The sequence below is a fragment of the Lycorma delicatula genome, chromosome 1 (assembly GCF_047948215.1).
Source record: "Lycorma delicatula isolate Av1 chromosome 1, ASM4794821v1, whole genome shotgun sequence".
NCBI lineage: Eukaryota > Metazoa > Arthropoda > Insecta > Hemiptera > Fulgoridae > Lycorma > Lycorma delicatula.
This window is the reverse complement of record NC_134455.1, coordinates 220,312,970-220,337,325: the sequence shown is the minus strand read 5'-3', so window position 1 is coordinate 220,337,325 and position 24,356 is coordinate 220,312,970. Positions and strand designations below refer to the sequence as shown.

The following is a 24,356-nucleotide window of genomic DNA, read 5'->3' as shown; positions in this document are numbered from 1 at the left end:
CACGAACAAGGCTGATGCAGTCTCCACAGACACTATACCCTTGCCCCTGAACTTTAGTCTCCAATCTATATTATGGCTTACGTCCATAAAAGCCACGTCTCCTTCCATGTCAGCAGTCCAGCCAGACTTTGCTGCCTCGTATTTGTTTGGCTCTGTGACCACTAGGAAGTCGACATTTCTTTCAACGACGACTCTACTGATTAGGCCATGAGATAAAGTGCTCCTATTCGCGTTAGCAAGTAGAGATCTAATCATGTTGATTCCTGTTACACTGGCATGCTTCGGTTCTATGCTTCTTACTATCGCAGTGTAGGCATTGCTTTGGCTCGTGACATTCCGTGATTTTATGTCCCTTACCACCACAATTGAAGCAGAGCTCTAATCTGTTGGGGCCTTTACACTCCTGTCTCCTGTGACCCGTGCCCCAACAGCGATAGCACCTGTCCTCATCCTCCCTGATGTAGGCCCTGCAGCTAATCCAGCCGATTCTGAGCCATTGTTCGACTAACTTACATGCCGCCCTGTATGAGGTTATGACCGTAACGTTCTGGGTTTCTCCGTAACCCCTCCTGATCAATGATATTTTTACCTCTTCATTCGAGCCGACCCTATTTACTTACTCACTCACTTTTTTTTTATTTATTTATTTTTCAAACGGCCTCAACTTCTGATGAGAGTGTGTCTGAGGCCTCGGACATGGCACCTTCTCTTTCTGATGCCAATGACGTTCACCGGCTTACATCAGGTGATGGAAGGCTTAGTAGGTGCAGTTAGCATCGTTGCTATTGAATCTAAACTCACAAGCGATGCATTTTCGGCGACCAATGAACTGGATTCAATCTCTAAGGCTGTGATGGGGCCGGCTGATATAGACGCTGTTACCGTTGCTGTTCTCTGAGCTTTTGGAGGCTCTATGCATAAAGTTTTATTATTGTCTGTGTCTGGTGCTTTCGCGATATTGACTTGCACCTCCATTTCGGTAGACTCAGACTTTTCCTATACTCTTGGCACAATTTCCTTAGCCTTCTGACTCAACGACGGAGTAATCTTTTTCCTTTTTCAATTAAATAAAGATTTTTATTTATTACATCAATTGGTGGTGTTATGATCGCAGGTTTTGCTAGTTTTTTATGCTGCGCTGGCATGTTTCTTATATCAACGACATCAGTCCGAGAATGAGCCTTCTCATGTTTAACTGATTCTGTCCGATGAGTCGACTCAATCTTTGAATCAATGATTCTTTCAATCATTGCCGCAAGACTTGGTGCCATCATGTTAAGCAACTGCTCCACGTTAATTTTAGATGTGGAAGGGGCAGCAGCTCGTACCTTTTCAGGAAGGTTAGGCCTATTGAATGTCAAAACATGCGAGGCCGAAGGAAAAACTTCACCATTTCTTCTCATGGTTAGTCTGCAACCCTGAGTCACTCCCTGACTAGATGTTTCCTGTACTATTTCTTCCTCTGTACAATTTAAAAGATCACGGCAAACAACTCCTCTGGATGAGTTAGAGTGCCATACAGTTGCACAGATACCGCGAATTCACCGATCTTCTTCAATTACTAGACTTTTTGGCTTTGACTGTTGTTGATAGTTTCGACATGCAATCCATTAAAAGTCTTCCGGATTTCCTTGACAGGACCACCAGCACAATTAGCTATCTCTCTAGCGATTAAGAATGGGCTAACCTTTTGGAAGTTTCCATTCTTCTTCGTAATAATTAAAAATCTTGGTTTAGGAACATTATTTCCAAACAAAGTTTTTCTTAAATCTCTACTGATTCTATCAGCATCTTTTCTAATTTTGTCTGTCTTCTTACTCTTTCTTCTCTTTGCTTGTGGTGAATCAGCTGTTTCTAGACGAGGGCACTATCTGCCATGTTTGTTTGTTCAAGACTATTCATTTACATTGATCCCTTCTTTAGCAAGGCTATCTGCCAGGGTATACCCCCACTCCAGGGCTACTAATCTTGGAGGTCTGATCCGGTACTCCAATGGAACCAACATATGTCCTGGCAGAGAGCGGATGCCTAATCTCTGCACTGACTCCAGGCTCCTACTCACCGAAGCTTTCAGAGCTCCCATACACTGACATACATGGGCACCATTGCTACATGCTTGCCATCGCAGGGGCCATGTGGACAACGAAAGGGTCTCCGTTACACCTGCAATAACATTGACCCTGGCCGCCACATCGCCAGCTCTAAATATGGTATGAGTCCATTTCCAAATCGTTTAGTTGTCCATAATCTGCAGGTGGCTGAAAAATCCAGTCCATATAGTGACCTGAAGGTGGAAACAGGTCAAAAAGGAGAAACATATCCGAGGAAGTTACTCAGAGCCCCGTTAGGCAGCTATACGTATTGTACATAAATACAGCTGTTGCCGCCCTGGACGTGGAACGTAGATGTTGTGTTCCAGATGTGGGGATTATCTACCTCAAGGCATTGTTGTTGTTGTTGTCGCTGTCGTTGTTGTTGTCTCTTTTGTAATGATATTTTAGTTAAGGTATTAATTCTTTCATTAGATAACATGCTGACTTTTATAGTGCTGACATCAATTGGGTCCAAGTATTGACTGTTCTTTCATTCCTTTCTGTGCATTAGTAATACATATTTTTTTTTTATATATTCATGTGTAATTAAAATTATTAAAATTTATCTTGCAATTAGTTTATTGATAAAATTACAATATTTCTTTAAGGAAATGCTTACTGTATTTTTACCTGCACTCTTCTGTATTTGTATATTCTAATTGCGTAATAAAATATTTTGGTATTCCAAATTTTATGTTTTTATTATTGATTGGCTACTGTTAATTTTGTTTTTTTAATTGTATAAATACCAGTTATTTATGTTCAAATAAACTATTTATGATTGTGTTTTTTATCAAAAAATTTTTTTCAGTACACAGCATTAAAGTTGTTTTCTCTAAACTTCTTGAAATAAGGAATATCTAATTGATATCTCGAACAATTAAATTCATGAAAGACATATATAAAATGATAAACTGGTAATAATAAGCCAGTTATCAAGATCCGCAATGAATATATTTTCTAAAAAGGAAGAAACAAAAGGAAACTTTGAAGATACTGTAAGGGATGCTGTGAAAAAAAATTCAAGTATAATTTCAAAGTTGTGACAATTTATTGCCAAATATGCCCGCAACATGCTTGTTATTGCCAACTGTTTTTTTTTTTCAGAAGTTCATAACTAATTTCTTGTGTAAATAAGAAACTACAATTAAATAACCAAGAGATTATCTAATTATTTAAATTTTTGTAACAGGGAGATTATACAAGAACTGGAGAAAGAAAATTATCTGGTATGATGAAAGATGGTGTAAATTCAGCTAATCGGTAAGTATTATTAATTTGTTTCTATGTTTCTGTATTATTAAAGCAAATTTAGATGGAAGTACAAGTACTTTGTTTTCAAGTAATAAAATTATATTTTCTATTGTTTTTATTGACCAAAAACTTGTTTTAGTGATTATTTTATAGTTTTAAAAATTTTCAAAATATGTGATTTAGCAAAAGTAATGGGTGTAGTGTTAGCAAAAGAGTAGTAATCATAAGAAATAAGAATGCTAAAAAAATTTTATGTTTTGGATTGTGGTTTTTTAGGTGCCCTTCAGATTTTTTAAATAAATTTTATTGAACTTATGCAGTACTTATTTACTTAAAGGAATTTCAAAAGTACTTTTTACATTTTGTAAAAGATGTAATTTATTGATTATTCTGATCAATTTCATTTATCATAATCACAGTTTTTTTTGTCATTGATTGATAGAAAGTCACATAATTTTTTTTTTTTGGTGTTTATAGAAATTTTTATGATTTCTTCTAAAAGTTTAAAATTTTTTTATTTATGATGCTTGATAGAAGTCTTGGCGTACTTTCTTCATCATGATTCCTGTTGTAAACCTTATTTAGCAGACTAGATTATGTATTATTCACATTGAATAAAAAGTGCAAATTTCAATTAGAGAAATATAAAATACGAATTTAATACCAGGATTATGTTATTATTTAAACATCTCATGTGTATGGAGTAAATTTCCCGTAGTTTTCTCTGCTCACATTTCTACTCACACAATCTTATTCTATTACTACATTACTCATTTTATCAGTTAAATTTCCTGCAGACACTGCTTCCATTGTGTTAACTCTGTCTTCTTTTTGGAAGACTTCCTCTTCTCTTTTGTGAAGTGTTCATCCCAGAATCTTTTTGTCATTTTCGTTTTGTCACTGTCTCTCTGTTTGCTCAAATTTATTAGATATTAGCCTTTCCCTATTAAAAACCCTGACTTGATGTATCTAATCTTTAATAAATAATGGTGACAGGAAGGTAAGACAGAGGTCATCATATATGTTCATTCTACACCTACACATTACATGAAGATAAACATGTTTGATATTCTTTGTTTTATTTTTTAGTTACACAAGAAAAATTTTAAAAAAACAATACATAATTTGGTAACACCTTCTAAAATCATTACAGATAAAAATTGTATTAATATTTTTCATAGGACTGATTTTATAGAAAAACGCTTCCATGTTGAAACTTTTTTGATATAACTGTGCTTGAGTAGATTGCTTTATTCTCTTTATATTTTTTTTTCACAATCAGACACATTTGGCTTTGAAATTTATTGATTATGTAAATCTAAACATTTGTCATAAGTTATAGGGTTTTAAGGTATTTGTTCAATACTTTACTGCTTTTAAATGTAACATACATAGTATAGTTCATTTGTAAATAGTTGTTTTATTGCATTTCAGCTTTTGAAGTCCAGATATGATAACATATTTTACTTGTCACTGGACAAAAATAATACCTCTTTTATTTTAATTATTTTTATTACTGATACTGAATGGTATGTGGGTTCATGGGTCTGTAGCTACTTCCGTGTACATTTGGTGGATGGTTACCGGCAAGCTACATTGGATCTGATGCAGGGAAGACAGCCTAGTCCTCCTCCTATCCTGAATGTCCTTGCTGCTGATGCCCTTTCACTTCTTCCTACATCACCACCAGATCAGTCTGTTTTTGACTGCCCTATTCCTGGTGAACAAGAAGCATTCTTGATGGAAGCCAGGCTGGCTTATGCCATCTACAAGGCTTCAAGGTCAGATACATAGTCTTATTTACAGATTTAATATATACTTTTTTATAAAATACTATTTTTAAAACATAATGTATCATCAGTACTTTATATAAATCACAAAAATAACCCATGAGTTTGAATAAATTTGTGAATCTTATTTATGCTTAATCAGTACTTTCATGTTTTCAGTCTTCAGACCTAGAATGATATATCTGGTTTCAAATAGATACCGCTGCAATACCAATATTTAGATTAAAATTAAAATTTAGGCTTTACTTGTTAATGGAATTATTGATGTTAAATTTTATATAATTTATTTCTGGGGAGAATTCAGATACCTAATATAACTAAAACCACTTCAACAATTGGACTTATAACATAGTTGACAGACAGGAAATAGTCCTAAGATTAGTTCACTTAGTATTCTCTGAAAACATTACACCAAGGCTGTACTTACTCAGGGATTCAAGATAATGAAAAACTGTGGAAATTGAGAAGATAAATCTATTCATTGTGAAAATGAAGTTATATAGTATGTTAAGTGAATAAGAAGAGATTAAATACAGTTAATTTTTATATCACTTATGCATGTTAATACAAACAAAAATATTACAATAAAAAAGATTATGAGAAATTGATACCTTAGCTAGCATCAAATAGTTACTGATATGATAAATGGCAATAAAGAAACTATTAGACAAAATTTGCATGAAAAATTAAATGTGAGAAAAATTTTCATTGACATTATTTTTAAAAAAATGCACTTTGTGTTACGTATAAATATGAGACAATTATTTTTAGTATCTGGTTGATATCCATAATTAAATTTATAGTCGTACAAAAAGTTATACCAAATAATTAGAAAATAACCAATAAAATATGTTTAACAAAAGATTTTTGTACTTCTATATATCTTAGATCATTTTTCTTTTAGTTGCCATCGGTGTTTAAATAGTTATCATTACATATAACAAATTTTTATATATCTTCATATTGCTCACCCATTATCAATTCATTTAGAAACACAGTTGTTACTTCTTTCAGCTTTTCATCAATCAGAAAGCCTCCTACTCCTAACGTAGAGGGGGGGAGGTCAAGTCTTGTGTATTTAGTGGATGGTCAAAATTGTATTTCACTATCTGAGTCTTGTTTAGACAGTGTACCAAATTGGGCATTATATAGAGAAGGATTTAATCCATTTAGGATTTCATTATACACATTAGCATTTATTCATCTGTACATTTTTTAGTTAGTACTTTTTGGCTAAAAATCAAACAATACAACATCTTTCTGAACACTCCATAGAATTTTGTTGCCAATTTTAAATGTTACAAAAACAAGCTAAAAGTTTTTAAAACAATGAACTCACATGAAGTTTAGCAAACATGATATTTAGATTGGAATACCTTGAGTTGGCTAGGATCATTGACCTCTGTGTAGCAATGTACTCATTCCATATAAAATTTTATAGTGAATAAATTTTGTAAGTTACAAATAGGATATTATTAAAACTGATGATTCATGGTACTTGTAACAATGATTGCATGTTGTAGTTCAGATTATAACTAGTTTTTGGATAAAGTACAACCTACATTTTGAACAGTATGGTAACCACAACCACCACCACCATCACCATCACCAACACCAACACCACCATCACCATCATTATTATTATTAATGCTATATCAAAATTATATAGCAGTAATATTTATTTTTATTAATTGAGGGGCGAGAAAGCTAGAGGCCATTGGAGGAAAGAGCTCTAACCTCTTGAAAAATATTTATTTATTTATGTTTTTTTGAAGGTAGAATAATTTTAAACAAAGATGTTTCAAATATCACATTATTTCTCTATACATAATTGAGGATGCTATAGAACTATAAGTTCATGGGAAAAGAGAACGGGTCTGATCCTCTTGAATGCCATTTTTTTTCTTTTTAAGTTTTCCTAACAATAAACAAATTTTGAGCAATAACTTTTTCATAATATTTGAATTTTTTTAACTGAGGAAATTAGAGGTCTTTTGCAAGCAAGGAGCCGTGAAATATGATTACATTCATCATTGTTTTCTTGTTAAATTCATTTTGAAAAAAAATGTAGCTATTTTAACGTTTTAGTAATTTGGGGCAGGGGCGAAGGAGGCAACAAGAAATAGAACACAGCTTCAAAATATGTTTGGATACAACAATTTTTTAATTCTTTTAATTGAGAGGTTTGGAGACTAGAAGTTGTTTGATGACGAGAAGGTCTCAAACTCTTGAACTCTTTTGATTTTTTTTTCTAGAGATAGAACACATTTAATGTTACAAAAATTTTTCAAAATTTTTAAAAACTTGCTTTATAGTTTTTAGTCATACTTTAATCAAATTATTATTATTTTTGAGGGTAGAGCCTAGGGTTCTTGCAAAGCAAGTGAACTGAATCCTCTGGACAAGGTTATCGTTCTTATTTTTTATTAAAGGTAAGACAAATTTTTTAAAAAGATAGGTTGAAAACAGTATCAGAAATTTCAGTCTTTATTAATCTAAGAAACCAAGAGAGTGAGTCTTGTAGGAGACAAGAAAATCTGTACCACTTGGACCGATTGTTGTTTTCTGACAGATTTAAAAAAAAAAAAAAAAAACAGTTTCAGCATTTCTCATATCTTTGTTGAGAGGTCTATGGGCCATTTAGAAAGCAAAAGGACCTCAACCATGTGGACAAAATATGTATCATTTTTTTTCTGAAAGTAAAACTTGTTCTGAAAATAGTTTTAATATTGAATTATTTCAGTGTTTTTTTTTTTAGAGTATGTAAGGACTTGAAGTTCAGAGCTACCCCTTGATCCCTACATAAACAAAAATCAAAGTATTGTGATTTTTAAATTGCTCTTCAGCCAACGATCCTAAACCTTTTACATTCTTTTTAGGCCTTCAATCTTGGGGTTTTTTTTTCTGTAACAATGGCAAGGGCCTACCTAATTCATGAAATTACCTAGAGATGGTTTATTTTTTGTTTTTTTTTTAGCTCATATGCTTTCTTCTTTTACTGCAATTTATATTTAAATAGATGGAAATATTCTAATCATCAATAACGATAGCATACATGTGGGTTTTGTCCATCCTCATATGGTGTTATGGCTGGAGAGCAGTCTACAATTTCCAGCATTATCATCAGTTAAAATTTTGGCTGAAATATATTCTACCTAATGGATGTTTTCATAATTTCTGTTACAACCATTGTAGGTATCATTATTCTGATAGGCTTAATCTGCTATCCTCAAAATGCTTGGTAAAAGAAAACAGTTGTGTTACAAGTAAACATATTAAATTATATATTTATTTATCAGCATTCAAAGTTGCATAGAATTTTTAGGTATTTTTTAATAATTATATAAATAAACATCCCAATTTATAGATATAGATATATATATATATATAGAGAGAGAGAGAGAGAGAGAGAGATGTTACGTATAACCTTAGTATAGGTGTCTTTGAGAGGGTAGTAGGTAGTTTCAAAAACAAAACAAAAAAATTCATTGACATAAACAGTTGTGCCACAAGCAGTATTAAAATACACTAGCTCTGACGATACAATATTTTCACAGCCACCTTACTAAAGGATTGTGATCGCATACATTTTCTGAAGTAGCATGTTAAAAAATGGTTTGAATATTAGAATATTTAATTTTTTAATTGAAGGAAGGTTAAGGGATCTTTGGGAAAGGATTCCTTTTGGGCTGGTGCTCTGAACCTCTTTCTCATGGTATTATTCATTTTAACTTTTTTATCATAGAACACAAAAAAAATACAGTGTAGAAAATATCATAATATTTTGTAACATTGAAAAAAAAAAATTGAAGTTCTGGGCTCAGGATGTCTGCAAGGGGGAAATCTGCAGAGGGGGAAGGGAAGAGTGCTTGAAATTTTTGAACATCATTACGTTTAATAATTTTTTCTCAAGTTAGAAGATATTTTAAAAAAGACTAGTTCAAATATTTTTGTGCCACTCTAATTTGGGAAGCGAATGAAAGATGGTTGCAGATTTTGAAGTCTTTTAACCTTTCGGTGATAATTACCTTCTGGACTAGGAAAATTGAATCCTATAGTTGGTTGATGTGTAATGATCAGTTTTCTCATATCACAGACCATATTTTATCTTTATTTATTACTCGTATTATCATGAAAGAATTTAAAACAGGGGTATGTGGTGAGGGACATAATAACTGTTCAGCCTGTGGTACTTGATAAGATGGTAATTTTTCATATTTGTTCTATTCTTTAGATTAACCTAAACTAACTCTTGTCTTTACATAATAACACAAAATTTTATGTGTACTGTCTGTATATATTAACAGTATATCAGCACTGTTTGTGCATACCAACAATCACAAGTCGCTAAAAATATTCAAAATTTTTCAAACTAGTTTGTGTTTAGTTTTTCATAAAAAACTCATAATTTTTTTACTTATACACCTCAAAAGTATTTTTAGGGTATGTTAAAATATATAGGTTTGTAAATTAGAAGAACTATAAAGTATTGCTATAAATATCTGGCCTTTTATATGTTATCCATTCTGTTACCATATTCTGATGTGAATTTGGTTTGCTTGTATGGAAAATTAGTATTTCTAAATTCACTCAGGAACTTCTTTTATATCAAATTAGGCAAAAACTTTCTCTCATGGCAGAATATTAACAAACTGAAAGATTTAAACTGTTGAATATATATAACTGCATAATTTACTAATAAAAAACAAAAATAGTTTGAGCTGGATTGCACTTGTGTGAAAGAGAAAACTGGTGTAGAGGTACAGGCTGTTTCAGTGAAAGTATTGAGTGAATGTCACAGAATACTTTTACATGCTTAATACTATTTGGTATTTCAGTTCTTACATATAGCAGCAGTCTGATTTATACTCTAATAGTTGAGTTTAACCATAACCTAAACCATTTAAAAATCTCCCCATCAATTTATTTTAAATAAAATTAAAAGATTTCGTTTTACAGAAATAATATTACTCTGTTAGTGAATGTTTTTAAATCTGAATTCTGTACATTTTATGTTCACTGTGTGTTGAATATTTTCAATAAATATTATTAATATTTATTGAATGTTATTATTAATATTATTTTATGCATTCAGTACCTTTTTCTATTTATTTTAATATTATTTTGTATGTTTATTTTTTAAATAATTAATATGGGCTTGAATTACATGTAATTTTTTATTTTGTAATTAATTATGAATTTTTTGTGTTGCTCATGGATTTTGCCACACTTTTCTGATCCATCCAAGCAGTTTTAAGGGCAGATCCTTTTTTTATCTGTGGAGTAAACATACCTAAACATTCTTAACACTGGGTGTACCACAAAGTTCTCTCAGGACTTTCATAACCTACTATTCTCATAAAAGTAATGGAAATAGTTGATAAAAAAATATATTGTAAAATGTTTCATTTGAGAGATACAGCTAGTGAAAAATTTCACTTGGATTTCAGCTACCCTAGTGAAATGAGGTCTTACTGAAATTTTTAGGGCGTTAAGTGGCAGAATTAGTGATTTTTATTGTTTTTGACCTGAAATACCATGTAAAATACGTCCCAGAACCGTATTTTCTGTATAAAATACAGAAAAAAAATATAATTTGTTATAATATAATATACAAGTTTTATATAATATATATATATATATATATATATATATATATATATATATATATAATATATATTAATATAAGAATGTAATATATATTATATGAAATAATATCGCTCCCTCTATCAATCATGAGACCTTGCTGATGGTTAGGGGGCTTGAGTGCTCAGTGATACAGGATAGCTGAACCAAAGGTGCAGCCATATCGGAGAAGCCAGACTAAGGAATGATTCCCGAAAGAGGGCACCAGCTCTTTCAGTAGTTGTTAAGGGCATAGATCAGGACAACTGAAATGGCCATATCAACATCACTCAATCCTCTGAGTACTAACAGCTGAAAACAATGAAAAACTACAGCTGTTTTTTTCCCTAAGAAAATGTAGCTCTGTGCATTTTCATATAACAGTGATGGAGGCGCCTTCCTTGGTAAAATATTCTGGAGGTAAACTAGTTCCTCATTCAGATCTCCGGATGGAGACTATTAAGGAAGGGGTCACCAGAAAATTAAAAAATAACATTCTATGAGTCAGAGCATAGAATGTTAGAAGTCTGAAAAAGGTTGGTAGGTTAGAAAATTTAAAGATGGATAGGATAAATGTGATGTAGTAGGAATTAGCAAGGTTCGGTGGGATGAGGAAAATGACCTTCGGTTAGGTGATTTTAGAATAATAAATTCAGCTTCAAATAATGGGCAGGCAGGAGTAGGTTTCGTAATGAACAAGAAGATAGGGAAGAGAGTAGAGTATTTCAAAAAGCATAGCGATAGAATCATTGTAATAAGGATAAAATCGAAACCTAAACCGACAACAATTGTTAATGTTTATATGCCTACAAGCACCCATGATTATGATGATGATGAGGTAGACTATATACAAAGAAATTGACGAAGTAATTAAACGAGATTAAAGTAATAAAAGGAGATGAAAATTTAATAATAGTTGAGATTGGAATCCAAGCATTGGAAAAGGCAAGGAAGGAAATATAGTGGGTGAATACGGGCTGGCAAAAGGAATAAAAGAGGGGATCGACTTATAGAGTTTTGCACGAAGTATAATTTAGTAATTGCCAACACCCAGTTTAAAAATCATAATAGAAGAATATACACATGCAAAAAGCAAGGTGATACTGCAAGGTATCAGATAGATTATATCATGGTTAAGCAAAGATTTAGAAATCAACTCGTCGACTGCAAAACCTACTCTGGAGCAGACATTGATAGTGACCATAATTTAGTGATAATGAATTGTAGATTGGGGTTTAAAAACCTGAAGAGAAGTAGTCAGATGAATTGGTGGAATTTAGAGAAGCTTAAGGAAGAGGGGTAAAGAAAATTTTTGTGGAGGACATCACAAGAGGTCCGAGTAAAAAATATAAGATAGAAAATGTAGAAGAAGACTGGGAGAATGTTCTTAAATCAGCAGAAGCGAACTTAGGCGGAACAGAGAACTGGTAGAAAACCTTGGATTTCAGACGATATATTGCAGCTGATGCATGAATGTATAAAATATGAGAATGCTAGTGATGAAGAAAGTAGAAAGAACTATTGACAATTAACAAATACTATAAACAGGAATTGCAAACTGGCGAAAGAAGAGTGGATTAAAGAAAAGTGTTCAGAAGTGGAAAGAGAAATGAACATTGGTAAAATAGACGGAGCATACAGGAAAGTTAAGGAAAATTTTGGGGTACATAAATTGAAATCTAATAATATATTAAACAAAGATGGTACACCGATTTATAATACAAAAGGCAAAGTTGATAGGTGGGTGGAATATATTGAAGAGCTATACGGAGGAAATGAATTGGAAAATGGTGTTATACAGAAAGAAGAGGAAGTCAAAGAGGCTGAAAGCGAAGAAACAATACTGAGATCTGAACGATTTAAATGGCAGAAAGGCTCCTGGAATAGACGGAATACCTGTAGAATTATTGCGCAGTGCAGGTGAGGAAGCGATTGATAGATTATACAAACTAGTGTGAAATATTTATGAAAAAGGGGAAGTAATGTCAGACTTCAAAAAAAGTGTTATAGTAACGATACCAAAGAAAGCAGGAGCAGATAAATGTGAAGAATACAGAACAGTTAGATTAACTAGTCATGCATAAAAAATCTTAACTAGAATTCTGTCCAGTAGAATTGAAAGTAGAGTGGAAGAAGTGTTAGGAGAAGACCAATTTGGTTTCAGGAAAAGTATAGGGACAAGGGAAGCAATTTTAGCACTCAGATTAATACTAGAAGAAAGATTTTTAAAAAACCAACATACTTGGCATTTATAGACCTAGAAAAGGCATTTGAAAACGTAGACTGGAATCTTTAAAATGTTTAGCATTTTTAAAAAATTAGTGTTCAAATACAGAGATAGAACGATAGCTAACATTGACAGGAATCAAACAGCAAAAGTAATAAGTGAAGAACATAAGAAAAAAGTCATAATAAGAAAGGGAGTCTGACAAGGGTGTTCCCTATCCCCGTTACTTTTTAATCTTTATATAGAACTAGCAGTTAATGATGTTAAAGAACAATTTAGATCCGGAGTAACAGTACAAGGTGAAAAGATAAAGATGCTACAATTTGCTGATGATATAGTATTTCTAGATGAGAGTAAAAAGGATTTAGAAGAAACAATGAACGGCATAGATGAAGTCCTACGCAAGAACTATCGCATGAAAATAAACAAGAACAAAACAAAAGTAATGAAATGTAGTAGAAATAACAAAGATGGACCACTGAATGTAAAAATAGGTAGAGAAAAGATTATGGAGGTAGAAGAATTTTGTAATTTGGGAAGTAGAATTACTAAAGATGGAAGAAGCAGGACTGATATAAAATGCCAAATAGCACAAGTGAAACGAGCCTTCAGTCAAAAATTAATTTAAACATCAAGAAAACATTTTTGAAAGTATATGTTTGGAGCATAGCTTTATATAGAAGAGAAACTTGAATGATTGGAGTACCTGAGAGGAAAATATTAGAAGGTTTTGAAATGTGGTTCTGTTGGAGAATGTTAAAAATCAGATGGATGGATAAAGTCACAAATGAAGAGGTGTTGCGGCAAATTGAAGAAGAAAGAAGCATTTGGAAAAAATTTAGTTAAAAGAAGAAACAGACTTATAGGCCACATATTATGGGCATCCTGTAATAGTCGCTTTAATGTTGGAGGGACAGATAGAAGGAAAAAATTGTGCAGGCAGGCAACATTTGGAATATATAAAACAAATTTTTAGGGATGTAGGATGTAGGGGGTATACCGAAATGAAACGACTAACACTAGATAGGGAATCGTGAAGAGCTGCATCAAACCAGTCAAATGACTGAAGACAAAAAAAAAATAAACAATTTATCGGTGAAAACCAATAAATTAGGGTAAAAGACCTTGTTTTTTTAAGTTTGATGTACAATAGCTTTGTTAAATGGGGTAATAAACACATAAACTTTTAAATAAAACTTGTAGACAATTAAATTCTGAACAAAGTGGTGTAAGATAATTGAATAAAACAAAGAAAAGTTAGAAAAATTTGAATTTTATTTAGAAACAGTGCAATAGTTCAAAGTACTTTACACGTACCATCAGTTTATAATAGATATTCAAAAATGAGCAGACCATCTTCAGTACATTTCTTGACACACTTCTGTACTGCTTTTGTTGTTCTTTTTAGTTCTTCAGGGCTGTCCTTAAGTTTCTTAGCCGCATCCATAATGTGAACATTAATTCGTCATGAGATACATTTTTGTTTTTTACACAATATTATTCATCCATCCCAGACACAAAAATCTCTAAAGGTGTTAGATAAGGCAATTGTGGTGGCCGGGAATGTGGACTTCTACGACCGATTCATTTCTCAGGGAAATGGCACAAGACAAGTGGGGAGCCACACCATTGGGCTGAAAGTATATTTTGCATCTCAACGCAAGAGGAACATCTTCAAGCAGCTGCAGCAATTCTTGAAGAAAGTGCAAGTAGACCTCAGCATTTAAACAGCCGGGTAATATGAATGGTCCAAACATTGTGAAGAACAATGAACAAGAACAACCACAAATTGACACTAAATCAGTGTTGAAAATTGCCTCCCACCATTTCATAAGGATTTATTTCTTCCCATTTATGCTCATTGTGCAAGTTATTGATGTCATCTTGAGTAAAATTTGCTTTATCAGTAAACAAGACATTCTTGTAGAGTGGTTGATTTGTATTCCAACAGTTGCAGAACTCCAGCAAAGCAGACCATCTCCTGGGTATAGATAGTGAACTGGTTGTTTATGATAAGGATAAAATTTATTTTAAATGTCCTCCAAACCATCGAATACGTAACTCTGATCTGATAAGAAAGACATCGTGTACTTATGCCTTGACTGCGCTGAACTGCTCGATAATAATTTCATCAACAACAGTGTTGTGTTGGATAGATCATTTGTTACTGGTAAGAATACTAGATACTGAACCTGTTTCCCGTAGATTGTGAACTGTCGTGCTAATTGTTTTAGGATCTGGAATCATACAATTCTGAAAACTTATTTCATATGCTACTGCAGAAGCTGAAGCATTACCATTACACACACACAAAATGAATATATCAGTGTATTTCTCTGTTTATAAATACAGCGTTACTTCAATGGTAGACTGATCACATTCAAACTAAAATTCACAGAAACCCTTTGCTAACGACAGCACAGTTCACAGTACTTGATATACTTAATTTATCTTATAGAATGATTAAACACTAATAGAATATTGTGCATTGTTGATCAGCTGTAGTTATTTTATTGTCAACTTTGAAATAATAATTTTTCAAATAATTTATTGTATTTCTGTCATTAATAAAAAAATTGTTCAAGTAATTTATATTTATTTTACAATAATAGCATTATTAATAATTTTAAAAAAGATGTTAACAGTAAACTATTTTTTACAAATTTTTCACATCACCAAAAGAGAATTTATTTTTTGTTTACATTAAATAAGTACTTTTATTTTAGATATAGTAATGTACTGTTTCTGTATAAAATTTGAATTTTTCTAACATAACTTTATTTTATTCAAAACTTATCTTATACCACTTTATTCAGAATTCAATCCCTACAAGTTTTGTTTAAACATTTATGTGTTTGTTATTCATTTAACAAAGTTATTGAACATCACACATAAAAAACATGTTTTTCTAACCCAATTTTTGATTTTCATCCAAGATTTCTCAAAAACGACTGAAAATACAGTTCTGAGATCTATTTTTTCAATTTTTCAGATCAAAAATCTTAAGAAATTCTGCCCCTTAATTAAAGGAAAATTTCTGTATGACCTCATTTCACCAGGGTAGCTGAAATCTTTCATTAGCTGTAACTCACAAACAAAGCAATTTAGGTCATATGTTTATATGAACTTTTTCCGTTATTTTCGTAAGAAGAATAGGTTATGAAAGTCCTGGAAGAACTTTGTGATACACTTTGTATAATACATTATTCATTAACCATCTAAAAAAAAAATTATTTATTTAGTTATAATTTATTTTTATCAATTTAATTTCAACAAAATAAAAATGTATTCTTTTATGAATTTATTTCTTTACTTTTTTGTTTTGTAGTATGATGGAATTATGATAATGTATGCAAAATATTAATATCTATTTTATTTTTTTATACATTTCTTATAGAATACATAATGATGTAACATTAAACAACTTATTCTTTTCTTCAGTTTGTTTGAAAAACTAAGTATTGTACTTTTGATTTATTCATTTGACTGAAATTGATTAATAATATTTTCATTTTGTACAGATATTATTCTTGCTTTTAGTATGAATTACCAATATTGTTTAAAATGTTTCTCTTTACGTTTTGTAAGTTTAAATCATTCATGAATAAATAATAATAATTTTAATCAAGTGAGACTATTAATTTAGCTAAGTATATTATTCTTTAAAAATTTAATAAATTATTAAATAGTTTTTACTTACATAAAATGATATTATAGAATTCAAATATGGATGTTTCTTACTATAATTTCTTGAATCTGTTTTACTGTTAAGTGAGATTCTTTATTTTAATTATCTTTACCCTTTTTTTTTATTGTGGTAAAGCAAGGGTATACAACCCATTATTTCAAAAGAGAAAAGAATACATTAATTCGTTTCTTATCGCTCCCTCTTCCAGTCTTTCTTATGCTTGTTTTTATGCGTGCTTATACTCTTTTCAAAGTCTGTGGAGAATACCATATGCAAGCCAAATGCAAGGCCCATGAAGGTAGGAGAGGCATCAGAAAATCTTTCTTTGATAGTAATGATGTTAGCTGTACATTCAGTCCCTGTGGTGAAGAAATAAATGTATGACTTCTAGGACAGAATATTTCTTATGTATTGAATATCACTTTAAAAGAATAAGTTAACCAACCCATCATGGTTTAATGTATTCATTTGTGGATAGGGGTTCGTTTACAATCCAGTATTCTTATTTCTAATCTCTGTCTGATGCAGACAATTTTGATTTGTGACTATTAATGTTAACTTGGTTAAACATTTTTTTGAATTTTTTTCTTAAAATTAACTTTGTCAGTAGTCCATCTGTATAATGATATGAAAACCCATCCAAAACATATTTGTTGATCTTAAAAAAAAATCAAGCTATTATTTTAAGTTTATTGTTTTATAATTGAATTAATTTTGTGTTTGTAACCATGCTTTTTCCTGTTAGTCATATTTTTATAGTGATTCTGTACAATTAAAGCAGTTCAAGAAGTTGAAGGTAGATTTCACATAGTATGTGAATACTATTGTTGGTTAACCTATTATTGACAACCTATTATTATGCACATTACCACTGTAAAACTGGTTGAGTTACATTTGATCAACTGTCAGATAACAATTAATTTCATTTCTCTTTTTGAAGTGAATCTAGATTTCTAATGATTTCTAGAATCAGTATAAATAATAATAATAATAATAATCAATGGAATATGTGTAAGAGTATAAATTGGGAGTGGATCATAATGAAATATTTGAATCAACAGTTTTAGTTCTAGTTTTTAATCATTTTAAAACTATAAATAATAATAATAATTATTATTTTTATTATTATTATTAATTATTATTTTAAACTGATTTAACAAGTATATATTATCCTTATTTAAATGTTATTCTTTTGTTTCAGCTATTACTTGAGCAGATTTAAAGATGCTTACAGACAAGCAACTATTGATATTATGCAAGGTGCTGGCTTTTACTGTAGTAATATCTTACTTTAAAATGTTTTCTGTTTAATTTTGTTTTAATCTATCTTACTTGTTAATTAGTGATATCTATTACCCCTTTATTCAATATAAATTTGTGAAACAATTACAACTGTCCCTTTGTTAGTTACTACAGGAATTAAACAACCTATAAGTTGTTAATTTAATAATCATGAATGTATTTTTATTTTTTGCAGTTGTGTGAGAACAAAAAAGGGTAAAAATATGTTTTGATTCTAAAACCTATGCACTTATTTTTGACCATTACCACTTAATTTGATAGCATTTTTCTAATATGTGACAACTCTTTACTTGTCAGTGAAAACCCCCACATAATTTCTTGATCCATGACTACTTTGCTTGCTTTACTATATTATCTACTGGGAAATGATTTTATTTTGAAGTTAATAAATAGGTGGAAATTACCAGACACTAAATTGAGGTTATATGATGGGTAGGAAGATCATTCAAGAGTATATAGTATTTTATCATGCTGTAACATTATCAATTCGGATCATTTCTGCACTTCACAAACATGATTTTGTGATTGTTTCAAGATCTCCATTTGAATTTAGCAGAGTAGAGCAAAGTAATACAGAATCTATTAATAATGTAATCAACCTGCCTTTATGTAATGTATTTTATGTTCCAATCAGAATAAATCTTTATTTATTTAATTCGCTTATGACTGATGGAAGTCTTCTTTAATTACTTCTTTGATTTAAACTGTATCTTTTGAATATCATAGAAAAATCTTCCACTTTTTAGCTTTCAATCTACATTTTTCTTAATTGGGTCCAATTTTACAAAATTTTATTACCAAGAGAATTTATCTGTGCTACAGTTTACTCAGTTAGCTACTTCCTTATTATAAATAAACTGCTCCCCATCGCAACTTTGCCTGAGCAATATATTTACTTGCATTTCCTGTAGCAGTCAGTTTTTTATTTTATGTTCTTTAGTCAAGTAACTAGAGATAGGTGCAGTCAATCACACATACAGATATGGTGGCACCGGTTGTGCTGGTTGAGCTGTAGTGCCATATACCTTTGCATCCCTTAAAAAATTGAAATTAAAAAACCTAAAATGGTTTTTAAATATTTATATGAAGAGTATTTGCAAGCCCAAATCTACTGAATATCTACCTATTTACTATAGTTAGTATTGGGAAAATTTACAATCATTGTTCAAAAAAATTTTTTTTTACCTTCTTCATACCCTTTCAAGGTTGAGTTTCAAAAATCTAGAAATTGCTTTATTGACATAAAGATTACAGTCACAACAAATCAGGTTGATTTCTTCATTTGTTACCAAGAAATTAAAAAAATAACAGGGTTTAAAAAAGTCAAAAATCCATTTTAACACTTATTTCTGAATTTCAATAAATGTAGAAATCAATTTATATATATATTCATATTAAGATTACATACACCAAAAATTAAGTTGATATTTATGTCCGTTACCGAGAAATCAAAAAAAAAAAAAGTTTCATTGTCACTCCATTCTAACTCAGAGAATTTCAAAGTGGGTTTCCTTAGTACGCATTTACACCATAAGGAAAAAGTGTATACAAATTTTCATCAATTTATCTTCAGTAGTTTTTGTTGGGCGTTGATCACTCATAATATGTTATTTTATATATATAGTATCCCACGTCTCGGCTTCGCCCAAGATTATAATATAGCTATCCCATTTTCTAACAGTATTAAATTGATAAAACTTCCGGGTATATGATATTTTTTGCAGCGTTTTGATTTTCTGGTAGCAGAATGTATTGACTTTCCAAATTACTAGTTCTGGAAAGTCGAACATATAATTGTTCATGAGAAAAACAGTCTGATCGTACATCAATACCAATGTGTTTGAATGTCTGGCCCTGCACTTTATTGATTGTTATAGCAAACAATGTTTTATAGGGAATTGAAGATTCTTGAATTGAAATGGTAAGTCTGTTGGGCTCATTGGGGTACGGGGTATAAGAGCAAGCTCTCCTGCAGCTGAATGTGTCAAGATAATAGCCTCAATGATGTTATTTCGCATAGTTTTGATTTGAAACCTCATGCCTTTACATAACCTTGGAGGGTTAAGGTTTCGTAATAAAATAATCGGAACTCCTATTTTATGATTGAAACTATGAGGTGGAAAACATGCAGGATTAATAAAAATCAAAAATTCTGGAAGATAGTGGACTGCAATTTCAGTATTGCTTACAGAATCTACAGATCGATATGCCTTGCTTTTCAACTTTTTCTAAAATCATATTAATTTCAAATACAGAAGTATTTTGAGGAATTATGATAGATCTTTCACAAAGCCACTCAACGGTTTTTGTAAAAGCTTACTAATTTCTGGATAAATGTTAGAAATGAGATCATCCATTGCATACACAATGATACCAATGTTTTCATTGACAGAAATGTAACCATCATTATGAGGAAATGCCCCATTTCCAATGTTTAATAGTTGTAAGGGAAAGTTAGCATCACCAACCGCAAGGTGAACTCTCATATTAGTTATTAAGTTAGTAGTGAGGACAAATTTTCATAAGGTGTGGATTTAAGGCATGCCTGAACAGCATTAGCCCTAGTTGCTCTCTGGTTGATCAGCAATGTTTTCTGTAAGTCTCCAGCAAACATAAAAGTTATATCACTCATTAATTTACCACATGTTCTAATATCTCGAAGGGTTCGATCAATCCCTTCAGTATGAGCTCAATGGCTCATTGTGCATTCATCTCACACTATAAGTTTAGCATCTTGCAAAATTTGTCCAAGTGGATCATTTTTACAAATAGAAGAAACATATTCTTGCCCATATGCAACATTTAATGGTAACTTAAAAGTAGAATAGCCTTGATGTAGCTATATAATATAGCTTTCCCCCCAAAAAAAGCTTTATAATATAGCTTTATAAGTATAGCAATTATTCCTGATGATGCTACACAAATTTCAATGTTTTAGTTGAGTGAACTTGAGCAAGAAACAAATTAAATAAGAAAGTTTTCCCAGTGCCTCCAGGAGCACCTAAAATAAAAATCTTTGGGTTTTTGCTAGCAACACTGTCTCTATCATCAAACACCTGACGTTGATTTGGTACGAAAGGAAGATTAAGTATACAAATTATTTCTGTTCATCGACATCGAAAGAAAGTCTTAACATTGTATCATAAGCATCAGTAACTTGATTATAACGTGCTGGTGTTGGTAAACCATAATTGCATAAATATTTCTCACTTAACTTAACAACAGGATCTTCAATCTCAATGAAACCTCTATTCAATAATTAATCTGAAATTGTAATTTCAACATTATTGGTTTGACATAGAATTTGTCTTTACAAAAATCTTTTTGGAATATTTCCCACAGTACATTCGGTTGAGCAGGATGATAAAAAATTAATATAACTGCAAATAATTCTCTCAATTTAGGTGAAGACTGACAGATAAAAGCATCAGCAAGCCTGTCTTTCCAGTGATTATCATTTACAAATAAGCCAAGTGCAGTGCAAGCAGCTTTATATGTTTAGTTTAGCACACCATCAACAGTTTTCTAGTAATCAAAAGATGTAGTACTTTTAACATTATGCAATAATATACGCAAATGAAAGCATTCACTTTGGTTTGGATGAATTTTATATACTCTACCTAGAGCAGCATCACTTTTGATTCCAGAAAATTCTTCGATGGCAGTTCCACGCTTTCATCTGCTAAACTTATTATTTTATACAGTATCTAGGAACTTCAGGATACAACGGTGCCTTAGTGAAGTCATCGAACTGACAAAGCTCCGAAAAGGACCTTGAGATTTTATTCAGTGAAATAAATATGTTGATAGTTTTCTAAATGGACAGTAGTGGGATAATGTATTGGAAAGTAAAAAATTGCCATTCAACTTCAGATTTACATATATATCTACCATTAATGTACCTATTCAATTTATCTCTTTGATTTTCAACTGAAAAAGTTGCTTGATCTGAACCTTTGGTAATGTATTTGCAGGTATATCAAATCACTTGTACAGAGTTTTAAAATTCAACATTTATGTGGGCATTAAAGCAACATGACAGTAGTGGACAATGTGGGACAATCTGTTTATTATCAATATCAGTTATGTTACCTTGCATATTTAAAGTTGTCTGGACTTCTCTTGCGATCAATCGAGAAACCATCATCTGCAGTTTGAGTGTTGCAAATGTATATTCGAGGATACTTTTTTGAACATTTTCCATTTATCATACATGGTGTTGACTTGTATCACCACAAGGCCTATAACACATACATTTACAAAACAATGTTATATAATAATGGGTCAACATTTTTATCAGGGAGTTCAGCAGGTATGATTAGATCAATTTCTTCAGGTTGTATTTTACTTACTAACCATACCAATATGTGAAAATGAGGTAAGCTTCATTTTTGCCACTCAACACTTAGCACATAGCAATTGACTGAACCAGATATTTGTTTTTTCTTAATAAGGTCTAGGAGTTTCTTCATTCTCAGATAGAAAAAAGTCTGGATATAATATCGTTCTATCAGTGGATTTTTGATCAATAAATAGTTTGTTTTTTAGTTCTGGCCATTCAGGAATGCACATAAAAGATATAAATAAATCTGGACACCCATGTTTACACACATTTATCATAGCATCTTGAGATTTCTCATGCATATACCGTGGTGAACCAGTGAAAGATAAGAGAAATACGACACTTTGACCCATGCTGTTAACATTAACATTGCTGTCTTGTTGCACAATATTTCAAAGATGAATGTAATCATCAGCACATAATTTTTTTTTTTATTATTACAAATAAAGGCTAATCTTTTAGTAATCATTTTGGCCATCATTCAACACAATATTGATTAATAAGTTTCTGTAATAATGTAAAAAATTGATAATGTTATCTTGAACCATAAGTCGATAAGCATAAAATTTCATGCAGAAACTGTTTTATTTTGTTCATTATTACTTAGCAGAATATTTAGTTAGTAACCATCTTCATCCTTCAAAAACAAAAGGGGATATTGTAAAGGTTCATAAGAGTAATGAAGCTCAGACACTAATAGTATAGTATAGATTGTAACAACAATGAATTTATTTAAGAGTATTTTTTTCTACAATTAGAAATTCAGTTGCTACACATTTGAGATAGCACCAGTACTCAACTTCATTTCAGTTGATAGTAATCCTGACCCCTTTTAGGGGAAGAGAGTCCCAGTCACTGCACCACCCTCTTTGTTCCTAGCCATGATGGGTTTAATGGAGGTTGTCTTTTAGACCCTCCAAACCTGATAACACATTACAGTCATCAGTTTGGCCTCTGTCAGGATGCCACCGATGAAAATGCCTTGGCAGACATTTCCATCCATCAGTCTGTTTACACAATTTACTATCATCTTTGTATAGCTTCCTTCAACCATGACTACCTACCGTAACTTGCACCCTCAACTATCAAATTAATCTATTCACAGAAGCACGATCCATGTGTCTTCCTCTTAACACCAAAGTTATCGCACAAAAACTGTTCCCATAACTACTTCAGTTAGACTATGTATTCAGATCATTATTTGATTGAGTCATTTAAATACCAAAAATACTATTCTCATACCAATAGAGTAAGTTTTGATCACAAAATGACAATTTTGTCCTACAATTCAGTTTACTCATAGTCCTCTTGATTTACTCAGAAATCAAGAAAAAATCTAATTTAATTTCTATTTGTTTGTTAGTTTAGTCTTTATCTCTCCATCCTATGATAATTCACAGCTAAGAAATTTGAAATTCTCACTATCTCCAAAGATTCTTGATAATTTTTTTTAATCTTTTCATCCTTATTACTTTTTTGTCATGTTCATTGGTCTCTTTATTACCTTGCTAATTCTCTTTACCAAATTTTCTGAGAGAATAATTAATTTATCAGTTTTATTTGGTTTTTTAGTTGTGAGCTATAATGGGAGGAACTGAAGAGCAGGTGTGTGTTAATTTAATGAATCAAATAACAAATAAATAAATTATTTTCTCAGAAAATTTGGGAACCAGAATTAGTAAGGGTAATAAAGAAATTTTATTGTCCATTTTGTTAATCTTTCTCATGACCTTTAATGTTTCATTCATAACTATAATTAACAGGAAAGGTTTTGAGACACTTTCATCATTCATTTATGTTCCATTTCACTCTTCAGATCCTTATGCTTAAGGCTTCACTTTACATCATAATATTTTATATTTCGACCTAGTTTTTCTCTGGGTTCTACTTTTATATCCTGTGATTCAGAAAAAAGATTTCATTATTCTACTGCAGCAGCTGTAGCATTATCATTAAACACATCCAAACTGCATACTATATCAGCATATTCCTCTGTTGTAAATTTGTATAGCGTTATTTCAATGGCAAACCCTTC

General features: G+C 31.3%; 1 protein-coding gene across 3 annotated transcripts in view; it reads left to right on the top strand.

Annotated features, from left to right (window-relative positions):
• sp3 (phosphatidylinositide phosphatase spermathreecae) overlaps window positions 1-24,356 on the top strand; it is a 133,894-nt gene that overhangs the window by 62,512 nt on the left and 47,026 nt on the right. For 2 of the 3 annotated variants that reach the window (XM_075372925.1, XM_075372934.1), the window contains exons 9-10: window positions 3,286-3,356; window positions 17,879-17,937. In XM_075372925.1, coding sequence (XP_075229040.1) covers window positions 3,286-3,356; window positions 17,879-17,937 — 130 coding nt within the window. Of the gene's footprint in view, window positions 1-3,285; window positions 3,357-4,900; window positions 5,129-17,878; window positions 17,938-24,356 lie in introns of all 3 variants that reach the window. The other variant, XM_075372918.1, reaches the window with a different exon arrangement.